Consider the following 13,181-nt stretch of genomic DNA (forward strand, 5'->3'; position numbering starts at 1 on the left):
CTGAAGTAAAGGCTGGACTACAACAGAGCTGTTTGGAGCAGTTTGTGAACAGTGTTTTCTGTTGGAGATGGTAAGTCCCTTTGGGGTGGACTTTAGGTGTTTTTATACTTTGTAAACCTATATAACATGCACAAGATATATCACACAATAAAGGAAAGGGAAAAAACCCAATAGCATAATATGAGCACTTTAAGGCAACAGCCAACAGGCACACTTTGTCATTGCAACTGCATCGTTCCTCCCCCTCTCTCATACATTCGGATGTTGTTGTCTCTTACTGCAGGTTCTCTGACTCTCTCCGCCCAGTACACCTGCTACTGTGTACTAACAGAGATGGACAAAAGTGAATAGCATCCCAAACACTTTAAAACTCAACACCAGCAGTCTCTACATCCTGAAAGCTGAAAGTCACCGGGGCCAGCCAGGTGAGGGATTCTTCTGTGGAAAAAAAAAAAAAAAAAGATTTTATTGTACTGTTCACTGTCTCAGACGCCACTGACTTGTTTACACTGAAAATGCTGCCAGATGCCCACCCCCACCTTCAGCTTTATCCTGGAATTCAAGGCCATTCAAAGACTCCGACCGTAAGGACTGACAGTACTGTTATACTGCATAGTATGGCTATTTGTATTCTTCATCACACTTTTTAATTACCTCTATTATAAAGGATCTGCTGAGAGAGGGTGCACAGGTAACTGTATAATGCCTTTTAAAGAGCATGTGCCTGTGAGATTTTACAGGCGCTGCACATGACCACAAAGACCTGATAATGATTATACATAAAGTACATTTTTAATATATGGATTTAACCCACTTTAACTGAAAGACATAACTATATATACATATATATATATATATATATATATATATATATATATATATATATATATATACATTATGTGTGAATGTGCATAATTTCACCTGTGAATGAAAAGACAAATCATAAATTGTCCATCATGTAAGCTTAGTGAATGGAAAAAAGGGAAGATAATGTTTTTCTTTTTTTGTCTGCTGCTATGTGAAGACTTTGAGCCATCACCCGGATGTCATTGCCTTTATGTACATTTGGTGTCATTGTCTAATGTCTGGTAGGTGTGTTATTGCATTTTAAGTGTTGAAATAAAACATTGGGCCTTTTCCATTTGGCGGCTGAGGTGGGTTAATTATCTGCCGCTGAATCCACTCTGGCGTTGTAGGAAGCTGTAGCCTTCCCGTTCTTTATCTTCTCTGGGTGCTGCGGCACTAAGTGTTCAACGTGCTGTACCCGAGGCATCAATAGATTGACTTAGTCAAAATAGCAATTCATTTAGGTATCTATTGTAGAGTTCTGTCTTTTAGTCACCTACGTTTAAACGATTATTATTTCTAAAGTATCTATCCCTGCGAGGAATGGTTTAAATTGGAGAAATCCTCCTATCGCAGAAGTTTTGAAAGTTATTTATGGAGATACACTCACTCAGCAATAAGTTGTCAGCTGACACTATCAGGCTTTGACACTGTTTTTTTCTTCTCCCAATTAAAGTACAAACATGTTTGAGTTTATATCAATAGCTGTACACTGTTTTAAATGGACTTGCTGATCTAGATCCAATTTGCTGTAGAATAACTAAAAGCTGTGTGTCACTTGTATGCCAAGGTAAGTATGCACAGGACCAAATCATTTTTACTTTAACTGGTAAAATCCCATTCATTTTAAATGGCACTACATCTTGGCTTCAATTTAGCTCTTTCATCTTGTGCCATTAATTAAATCCTACGTTGGCATTGGTCCCTTGGTCCAAACTGGGCATGCTTCATGAAAGTGTGTTAAAACCTTTTTGAAATCATGTGTACTTATGAGTATTATATATTAAGTATTGAATATTAAGGGAAGTGAAGCTTCGATGTTTGGTGATTCAACCACAGTTGTTAAATCCCAAATCATTGCAGTTTGTTAAATTAAACATAAAATGAGAGACAATTTGTTTTCGGTGATGTGCTGCGTGTTTAGCTCACACTGCGAGGAACTCCTAACAGGTTAGGGCAGCTGAGCTTTTTTCTAAAGAATTTAGGACTGGTTGAGGAGGATTTTCTACAGACTTTTGACATCCAAAGCTTTCACAACCAGCTCATCGGGGGTCCATTTCAGAAAACAGGTTAAACTCTGAGTTAGTTAACACTGAGATGAGGGAAACTCTGGGTTTTCGGTTTCAGAAAGAGAGGATACTCAAACCTGAGAGAGAGGGGGAACTGCAGCCCGTTTCACAACGAGAGGTAACTTACCTCACAGTCACCTGTGAACCTAAGGGACTGTTTGTTATTTATTTCAGGGGCCACCGGAGTAGTTTTGGGACCTTTAGCCAAAAAAGACATGACCCTCCCCTCGCCAGTAAAGAAATTCTATGACCCTCCAATACGATTTGGAAAAAAGGCATGACCCTCCCCCAACAATTTATCAATACCTTCTGTACTTCTTCTTTACTCGTTTTGTGTTATTTAAGATATTTATAAAATATCTGATGATGCCAGATGTAATTATTCCACTCATTTTTTAAAACAATGCAATTATCCGTTTCAGCCACCAGGGGAGCAGTGTTCCCCCTGCCTCACAGCAAACTCATGGGTCAGACCCATCTGGTAGCGAAGGAGGGCCGAGACTAAGAGCTACATGGAAAAATATGCACCAAACAAGCCACTTTGAAATGTTGCCGTTCCATGAATACAAAAGTTGGGTGACCCCCCCCCTCTGGAATAAAAAAGATGGATGACCCTCCCCTCAACAAAGAATAAAAAGACATGACCCTCCCCTATTTCCATCCGGTGGTCCATTCCATAAATACCAAACAGTCCCTAATCTGGTTGGGAGCAAGTTTTCTTCGATAAAGAAGAATTTGTTTTGTGGTGGTGCACGCACTGAACCTACTCGAGAGTCGATTGAACAAACTCACATCAGCTGTTCTCAAACCAAAATGCCATCTCTGGGTAAATTAACTCAGAGTTAGACTCAGTTTGTTAAGCCTCCTTCCTGAAACGGGCCCCAGATAAACCTCTCCAGATGAACATGCTGAGAAAACCTTATTTTAATATCTTAAATTGAAGATTACTGGACTGCATATTTATACTTTCTTTGCATCTTGGATTATGAGATGTTATGTTCAAACATCAAATTGAGCTTTTGAGTACATTTACCTAAATTAAACCATTTGGATTTATCGTACATGACAAATTGACACTTGGATGTTTAAAGTTTATTTTGAAAGCCTTCTTTTTATACACATCTACATATTTACAAAAAGTTTAATTCAACAAGCATCCAACAGAAACAATCTTAACTTCAAAGGGGGATTTCTGAACCAAAATCGCACACCCACAACAAAACTTGCATCACACTTTCACAGTATGCAAAAATCTAAAACACACACAAATATACACACACACACACACACACACACACACACACACACACACACACACACAAAAAATGTCTTAAATTGCAAGTGTTAACAGCACAAGATGTCTTTATAACAGAAGTGTTAACAGCACAGAGCATACAAGGCATATCACACTAATGTGCAACAACACACACACACACACACACACACACACACACACACACACACACATCCACATGGAACAAACACCCACACACAAATTCACTCCACCACAGTTAAAAAAAAGAAAGAAAAAGACACTCTGGATCCTTCTGGAAATGACACCTACTCCTTCCCCATCTGTGTAGTAGAGCAGAGGATGGATTTCACTCTAAAAAGAGCTTTAGCGATATATGGTATGGTAACAAGAACAGGGGTGTTAACAGGATGTTCTCAGTACATTTGTCACTTCACTTTAAGATGGAATTTCTTGAAGTTCTTTTTTATTTACCTCAAGGTTTGCATTTGTGATTATGATTATGCGGCATTGCAATAGTTGTTTCCCTCCACTCTCGTCTACACAGAGGAATACGGAGTATGGTGATCATTTGTGTTGAGTGTATTGGGAAGATCCACTGACAGGCATTTGGAGGAGGGGGGGTAAGGGATAGATCAATCAGAATTATATTTGTCTCCATCATCATCTTCATGGTCATCTTCAGCGGGGCAGTCCAGCTCGTGCAGCACTTCCCTCTGGTAGCGCCCCCAGCTCCTCTGGCTGTACGAGTGCTCCTCCTCCCAGTAACCTGCAGACGTGATCGGAGACAGAAGCCAGACAATTAATGAACAGGAAGGACACACGGACACACACGGACACACAGCTTGGGACAAACTAGAAGACTAGGAAAAACCTAAAAGCTGGCACAGATTTCTAGTCTTTGACGGTCAGGTAGACATCAGTAGGGTTGGGTATAGATTTGGTCCCCCAATGCCGATACTTTGATTTAATAAAAAAAAAAAAAAAAGAAAGAAAATAGGGTATTTTACAATAACTTTGAATGCACCACAAGGCTTACTAGTTTCAAGTGAACTGAGAAATACCATTTACACCGTTTAGCGGTCAGCATTTTAACCGTGTTTACTCCAGCTGCTAGCCAAGCGAAGGCTAACGTTAACTGCTCTCAAGTGAAGGGTTAACTAGCGTCACGTGGGGCGATGCTTCTGTTGCCTCTAATGTCTGTTTCAGAGCATCAGAGAGCAGTGCAGAAGGCATTTAATTGGCACCAAAATCCACATTGCGATTAGATACTGGTCGGTTAGGCACCTGTGCCATATTAGCACCGGGTTTTGGTACCCAACCCTAGACTTCAATAAACCTCAAGTGAGTTACACTGGGCTATTTCCTATCAATATCGTGATGACACTAGATATTACGATATCCAAAATCTATGTTACGGTAAAGTGATGTCATTTTCTGAACTTACCAGACTGTTCTTGCAGTTCTATTATTGGCCTTTACCCACTTAGTCATTATATCCACATTACTGGTGATTATTTATCAAATCTCATTGTGTGAATATTTTGTGAAACCTACAGGTCAGCCCTAGGTACACCAGGTGGCTAGTAGTTAGGGCTGCACGGTACGAGGAAAATATGCGATGACGTTGTAGAATATCGCAATACATGCGATAAATAAAAATTCTGCATTTCTGCAGTATTCTGCTAATTACATCAAATCGCTCGTTGAATTTAAACCAAAAGGAAATAATTTCCAAAATTTTTCTCATTGAACAAATTGAACATAAAATTGAATATATAAAAAAAAAGGCAGCACTTAAAAGTGACAGTTACATTTTAAGTGCAGTTTTCAGCTGATATTTTCTTTCAGCTCACAAAAAAAATAAAAAAAAGAATGTCTGAGCATCTATTGCGATATGTTGTAACCTTTGGCGATGTGCAAATTGCACGTTGATATTGCAAGGACGTACACACACACACACACTATTGTGCAGCCCTACCAGTAGCGTTGCAATCCAAAATAACACACCTTCAACATTCTGTGTGTTGCATTAGGTCACGGCTGTTTCCTGCGGCGTCGCTATGACGGCCAGCCGCGCTCGCCTCACGCATGAGGCGGTACTAAATCCACAGCCGAGTCGAGCCGAGCTGGTACCAGCAGTGGGTAAGCGCCATTAGAGTGTTAATCCAACTAAACTCCATATTTTTAGACGCAAAATAGGCTTTGTTTGAATCATTACAATGTATAAATTAACATTTTAATGCATCCGTCGCATGATTTTATTTGCCATTTATCAACTGACCCAGACCGGATCAGACCCAATCCAATTGGGTCCCATCAGTAGTCGCACCCAAATCATGTTATAAACACCGTTTTGAATAAAAGACCTTGCAGTGCTCATGTTATGCTCATTTTCAGGTTCATAATTGTATTTTGAAGTTATCTCAGAATAGGTTTACATAGTTTCATTTTGAAAAAAAACACCATATTTTTGTTGTACTGCACATTGCTGCAGCTCCTCTTTTCACCCTGTGTGTTGAGCTCTCTGTTTTAGCTACAGAGTGAGGCATCTCACTTCTGTTCCATCTTTGTTGGGAATCACATGTTCAGTACCTAGGTAAGGACTACTAGCCAGTCAGAAGCAGAGTATGAGGGCGTGCCCTGACAGTACCTAGGTAAGGACTACTAACCAGTCAGAAGCAGAGTATGAGGGCGTGCCCTGACAGTACCTAGGTAAGGACAACTAACCAGTCAGAAGCAGAGTATGAGGGCGTGCCCTGACAGTACCTAGGTAAGGACTACTAACATCACTTTTTTTCCTATTCAGCGGCGCGTGACACAGTGGAAACAGGAAGCCTGAATGAACTCGAGGGTAACATGATGCCAGGACTCTCAGAGTGACTGCAAGTCTCTCTTGTAAACTTCCTGGGTTAAGAGGAGTTATTTTATGGTGAATGAAAAGCTTGATCCCACCAAGTAGCTCAACCAATCAAATTGAAGCATTGACGTCAGTGCTGCTGCCAGTTCTGCCATGGTTCACCTTTTTCTTCTTCTAGTCCGTACAAATAGCAAAGTCTGTAGCCTTTGCACATTAGCGCCACCGCTGTTCAGGAGAAGACTGCAAATAATGTCGCGAGCATCAGCGCAGGTATAAATAGTCATGATTGAGTCACGATCTCATGACATCACATTTGCAAGCGCCAGCTGGGCTGCGTCTAGTATATAAGAGCCTTACAAGGGCGTGCTACGCTAGCAGCTAGGCGAGCATTTTAACGTGTGTTAGAAAGTGACGCACGTTGATCACGGTAGTAAAGGTTGGACTACAATAGAGCTGTTTGGAGCAGTTTGTGAACAGTGTTTTCTGTTAGAGATGGTAAGTCCCTTTGGGGGACTTTGGGCTTTTCACTTTGTAAACCTATTACATGCACAAAAAAGATATATAACGCAATAAAGGAAAGGGAAAAAGCATAATATGAACACTTTAAGATGCCCCTTTTGTGAATGTTACCACAAAAAAAAAAATTATAAATTACAGTTATTTCATTCTTTCAGGCATTTTGAGTAGATCTCATTCAAGACATGAGCAAAGACTGTTCTCCATCCACCTTTTGTTGAAAATGGAAGAGGGTTTTGGTAAGATCAGGTTGACCAAGATCCCAGGTGCAAACCTACACAGACTTCAGTAGGGAACCCATCAACGACTACGTACCACCGTAGCGCTCCTCTCGGTCGCTGTCTGCATCGCTCCCCTCGTCGGGGTAGTCATTCCTCCAGTTGCCTTCCTCGTTTTCATCGTCCTCGTCTTCATACACCTCCTCTTCATGAACCACAACGTCAGGCACCTGGGAAACACAACCGGCCGTTTATCCAAAAGCCTCCTTTCTCTTGAGTCATCATTGGTTTTATTGCACTCAAAGAAATTGTAATAAAAAAAAAAATAATAATAATAATAATAATAATAATAATAATAATAAACTTCATTTTTTAAGCCATAAACTTGAATTAACACTTTGACAATCAATTTGTACCAATGTACTGAGTACTAAATGTTAGATAACATAACACTTTTGAATGCAAATTTCTTTAGACAATTTTTCCATGTGGTGTCTCCTCTGTATTTGTCCAATTTATTGCCATTATTGTTGTATTGTTATTGTTGAATGTTATCCATTTTATTTCATTTATATTTTAATTATGGATCTTGTTTTTACTGTACAGCACTTTGTAACTTGGTTTTGAAATCCTCTATACAAATGAGGTATTATCTGTATGATCTGCCTCACTAGAACAGCAACATGTGGCGGAACACGTTTTGACTGACTGGCCTTGAGCCGAGCTAGAGAGCAGGGGCAGCATGTACAGGTAGGCCAAGACCAGCTGACCTGCGCTGATTCAGCCACATAACTATTTCACAGGCAGTTAGAACATTTAGGAAATGTCTACTCTCTACGGCGCCCTCGTCTTCATTCACTCACTCAGAGTTCAGCATTCATTCATCTGTCCGTCCATCCATCACACACACCAGTTCTCCCTCATCGGTGTAGGCCCTGACAGACAGGATGTCCTGGATCCAGCCTGGCGCGACCATTTCCTGGTAGTAGAGATCGTAGACGTAGTCGTCGTCCTGCTCCCGGTGCTCCTCCCCCAGTCTCTCTCGGGTGATGCTCAGGCGCTCCCGCAGCATCTTGGTGCTGTTACACAGGATCACTTCTGGGTCCGAGGACAGCGTCTTCACAAAAAAAGCAGAGCGAGAGAACAAAACGGCAGCCTTAGCAATGTTGACTATAGCCTTCAATTATAACCTCCAACACATTAACAAAGACAGTTGACACTACACAATAAAGGAGCTTACAAATGAAAACAAATAAAGTGTACCATATGTCACAAGCACACAGATCTATTTGTTGTATTCAAACAGTATTTCAGGTAAAGCTACAGTGCGTAGTTTCTGTCGCTCCCATGAAGAATTTTAAGTAATGACAACACTGTCGGTGTGTCCACATGATACAAACCTTCCGTGACCCACACAGTTGCGAGTAGCCAAGGAGGACACAAAAAACAGACTCTTCAGAAGAGGTAATTATCTTCACTCGAGCTTCTGCGTGCGAAAGTTGCCAGACGCCACAGTCTTCTGAACATAGTGAGAAATACAGAGAGAGCTGTGTGGAGCTGATCACCTTAATTAGCTTCGTAGCAACTCATGTGTGAATGTAACTGACGTTTATTAACATCAAAAAGTTACGCACTAAAGCTTTAATATGCTATTAAATATTTACTGTTGTAAGCCTTTGGTAACACTCAATGCATTTGCACGACAGTTGTGTGTGATGGAGTACCGCCAGCAACCTAAAAAAGGACAACATGTCATAAATGTGCAGTGTTGTGACAGCCTGAAGAAAGCTGCTGCACCATCTTCAGTACAAGTGTCTGCTCCGTACAGCAGAAGAAGCAGAGTCGCAGCACAGAGCGACCGGAGTCAGCTTTCACTTCACGTGACGAGAGTCGGGAGAATTGACCGACAAGAGGATTTGGTGTGGAAGCAAGAGAGAAGCAAAAAGGTGCCCATTTGGCAATATTTGGGATTTAAACTGAATGTGAATAACCTGATAACGTTAACGAGGACATCTGGAAACTTTGAAGCTGGCTCCGCCACACCCATCTACGGACTTGCTTATAAGATATTGAGTGTTACAGGAATATCTTAATAACTGGTAGGAAGATTTCCTGATACCTATACAGGTACCAATACAGATTCACTGTACTATTCCAAAAACCACTCTGCTGCTTAGCACTGCTATCAATAACCCCCCACCTCCCCCTTTTTTCCTTACAAATTACTACACTTTATTTTGTCAGGATGGAAATTTTATTGTTAGAATTTTATCCATCCATCCATCTATCTATATTGCTCTTCGGTTTTGATTTCTGTGAATAAAAAAAAAGAAATTACTTAGCAGGTTCTACTGGTACAGAAGGAGGGGAGAAGGTTATTTTAGCTTTACAGTCTGCACAAAAGCTGCCAAATTTAAAGACACGTGGCTGAGAAAGCCTAACTGTTAAGATACAGTAAGCTTTCGTTTCACTTTGTTCGTAGCATATTTATAACAGTGAAACAAGTTCCTTATGGCTTAGGAAAACATACTGGCTATGGATGAAGATGGGACCAGGGGTTAACTGTGGGTAAGTTGTAAAATTTCTACATACATTATGCAAGGCTTGTTCACCAGGTTGATAAAAGGTATAATACCATCTTCCACGCTGGCGGTACACAAGCATTATTGTCAATTAAAAGACAAATGTAACCGTGGCCGATTAGCTCAGTTGGTAGAGCAGGTGCACACGTAGAGGTTTAATCCTCGATGCAGAAGGTCCAGGGTTTGATTCCGACCCGTGGCAGTTTTCCTGCATGTCTTCCACCCTCTTTCATATCTCAGCTTTCCTATCAAATAAAAAGGCAGAAATACCCCCCCCCAAAAAAAAAATCTTAAAAAAAAAAAACTGTTTACAGCATTGACTGTTATTTTTTTATTATTAAAAGGAATGTATGTCCATGTGTTTGTGAAATAAGTGAAGCAGGCGATACACTACATCATTCTCAACTCACCTTGCTAGATTTGTCCTGGTCCTCTACATCCTCATGTAGGAGATCAACCACCTGGATTGCACCAAGACCCAAACATTTGTCCTGCTCTTTCCCAGTGTCTTCCACGCCATCAGAAGCTTCTGTCTGGTTGGTTTGCTGCTCCGCCGGGCTGGACAGCCCTGTACGGTGGCTGGAGAGGATTCTGTAGCGTTCCTCCCTCCTGGTGCTCCACTTTGTGCTCCGGAGGTCCCCGATGATCCGTTGCGAACTGGCAGCAGAGGGGCGCAGTGCGTGGGCCATGCGAGGCCGAGCCAAAGCCTGTCGCACCTGTGTCTGAACAGGAGCATCCTGGTGATGGGATGACAAAAAGGGAGAGTTTATTTACACGGCTCTAACATTTAGCTTTACTTCCCGACACCTAGCTAGAAGTTTAAGGAAATTAAGCAGGTACCAACAGAATCCTTGAAAACATCTCACCACCCAAACAGCGGTCAGCATGGGGCCATTTCAGTAAAAGGCAGGAAGAAAAAGAGTCAACTTTAACATGTAATAACATTAAACCGAAAAAGTGTTTAGCAGCTAAACTGACGTTATGATCAACATCAACAAAATGAGCAAACCACTGTACACATTAACGTTAATGCAATGTGGGGCTGTTGTGACGTTACGGCTAATGTCGGCTAACAACGTTGCCTAGCTAAACGGAGTATTATGCTAACAACAACAACTAGCTAGCACAGAAGGCGCGTTTGTTTTCTAACAACTACCATCGCTTTAGGTAGTTAAATTCAGCTTGCCATCGATCAGTTAAATTTACTAAATGGGTAAGTTTGTACCGTCACGCTAGCTAACGTTTAAATGCCGTTCCCACCGCAAGCTGCGTAGTCGTTAGCCAGCACTGTGGCTGTAGTAGCAGGCCTCTCACCTGTGTCGCTACGGTCGCCACGAGTTTGAAGACAGAATTTTCCACCTCGGCTTCATTTGGCTCCGGTACCGTTTCGCCTGAGCCTTGGGACGTCTCCGGCCGGATACGTTTACACGCCAACAACAACGCATCTGCCGGGTCGGTCCCCCTTTTCCTCTTGACTCGCAGAATCGTCGTATTCGGATCCATGTTGTTCCTGTCTGTTGAGTTTGTCTGGCAGACTGGGAGGAGGGAAACGGGGAACGCTCCGCCTTTATTTCCGCCCGGAAGCTATAGGGGGAGGACCGTGGACTATAGGGATCAATAATAATAAATAATAAATATGTCCTCGAATTAATTGCTCTTCCGATAGAATAACTAAATTATTGATATTCTCGATTTTTCTTAATTTCTTTTGTTTGCTGACTGTATAAAATAGGTTTCGTCAAAACATTATTCCGTGTATTTAAATTACTTAAAATCTTCCCTTAATAAAGTTATTCCGAGTCGGGAGTACTAGGCTACTCTTGATAATATAGGTTAATTATAAACAATATTATTTTTTCTTCACAAAAATAATGTGTGACCAATAACCTAGGCCTTAATGTATGCCTATATTAAATTAGGATATTCAAAAGTTTAAGGATTATCAAATGTTACAATTGATGATTCTGAATTTTGAAATAAAATTATAGAAAATCTTCCAAAAGGCTTTTAAAATTGTAGCCTTCCCAGGGCTTAAAACAGCTTCCTGGCACCTTTGATAAGCCCAATAAATAGGCTAAATTAATCTAACTGGTAGTTGCATACATCGTTTCCATTAAAAATTAAACCTTGGACCTTGGATTGCCAATAGATGGCGCTCATCTGCCACTGTTACAGGTTATGTTCAGCAGCTTAAAACTTATATATAGCCTACATCTTATTTCTTTTGAATACTGTTTTTTTTGTACACAAATCCAACATAAAACCCTCAAAGCCTGTAAACACCTCTGGACCCAATAAATACTTCTTTTCCTATAGTATCTCTTTAATCTGATGGTTTTACTGAATGTGAAAGCAGAACAGGTCTAACTGTTGCCCAGGGGGCTATTGCACAAAAGCAGAATGTTGAAGAAATGCAAAGCAACAAAAACAAATAGAAAAAACAGAGAACACAATTATAGTTTTCACAGAACAAATGAACTAAGGCAGGATCTGAATGTACAACAAAGCACTGGTCAAACAGACAACAGTTCAAACCAACGCAAAACCAACGCTGCTGTCACTTCCACGTGTAAACCTGCAAACATGGATGGATTAGTGGGCCCTCCAGGGTCCCGAGAGGTCAGGGGGGGGGGTGGCCTAAGCTAGAGATTCTGCGATTACCTTACCTTTATCAGTTTAAGTGAACGTAAATATTTCCAACTCTTTGCTGTCATGCAGCCCTTTCTCAACTTGTTATATCCAGTTATACCACAGTCTGGGTGAATACTTCTGATTGGCTGCAGGATGGCCATTAAAAGTGATATAGCACACAATGTATGACAATTGTTATGGTTTTAGAGTGAAGGTCTCTGCGGGGGAGGGTGGATGGGGTGGAGATACATGGGGAGTGGTTAATCGGGCGGATAGGGGGTTGGGATAGTGTGGTGGATTGTGGTCAGCCTGGTGGTGCTCCTCCAATCATTTTTGTATTGTTGTTACTTGTCTTGTTTTGCTTTGTCTTGTTTTATTGTTGTACCACTTTAAGTTTACTGTTTATTTGGTTTTTTAATTAGCTATAAAAAAAGATTCTCAGAATGTATTAGTGTAATGTATGTTAAATCATATGCTTTAATAAAAAGACGTTTGATAAAACGTAAAAGTACGTAAAAGTGATATAGGACAAGTAGTTCAGGTGAAACTGACCATTCAAAATAAATGCGCTAAATTAAATGGAGAAATAACATCTTAATATCTTTATTCACTGTGTAGTCCTTCAGTGCCTCAGTCCTTCAGTGCCTGTGTTAGCGCCACAGGATGGTGCTAACACACAAGCTGAAAGAGGTAAGTTTCCCTACCCCGCTGAACTGACATCATCACATCATAAATTTGTGGTCTTAAAAAAACATGCATAGCGGGTTAATGCTCTTCAATGTGTCCATTATAAGGTCATTAATGGACTCTAATTGGAAATTAATTCCTGAGAATGGACACCTTAACCCATGTGCTCTCTTCAAAGCCACCAGACTCCTTTTTATATAAACTGTGATTTTACCATATGTCAATGGATTTTACCTGCAGAACGCAGGACTTGCTGGCCGCTGCCTCGATTGGTTTGTTTGTGACATTGGTGAATCTGTG

General features: G+C 40.9%; 2 protein-coding genes across 2 annotated transcripts in view; one reads left to right on the forward strand and one right to left on the reverse strand.

Annotated features, from left to right (window-relative positions):
- slc7a6 (solute carrier family 7 member 6) overlaps positions 1 to 478 on the forward strand; it is a 17,481-nt gene extending 17,003 nt beyond the window's left edge. Inside the window, exon 10 of the mRNA XM_028576041.1 lies at positions 284 to 478. Within this exon, the coding sequence (XP_028431842.1) occupies positions 284 to 351 (68 nt within the window). The 3' untranslated portion in view covers positions 352 to 478. The remainder of the gene's footprint in view (positions 1 to 283) is intronic.
- A 3,013-nt stretch (positions 479 to 3,491) lies between these two features.
- On the reverse strand, positions 3,492 to 11,134 carry slc7a6os (solute carrier family 7 member 6 opposite strand). The gene is made up of 5 exons (XM_028586618.1): positions 10,878 to 11,134; positions 9,974 to 10,300; positions 7,892 to 8,098; positions 7,079 to 7,211; positions 3,492 to 4,156 (listed from the first exon to the last, which is right to left on the reverse strand). Exons 1-5 carry the CDS (start codon positions 11,064 to 11,066, stop codon positions 4,023 to 4,025), a joined length of 990 nt encoding a protein of 329 aa, XP_028442419.1. The 5' UTR covers positions 11,067 to 11,134; the 3' UTR covers positions 3,492 to 4,022.
- Positions 11,135 to 13,181: the final 2,047 nt, after the last annotated feature.

The sequence above is a fragment of the Perca flavescens genome, chromosome 1 (assembly GCF_004354835.1).
Source record: "Perca flavescens isolate YP-PL-M2 chromosome 1, PFLA_1.0, whole genome shotgun sequence".
Classification (NCBI taxonomy): Eukaryota; Metazoa; Chordata; class Actinopteri; order Perciformes; family Percidae; genus Perca; species Perca flavescens.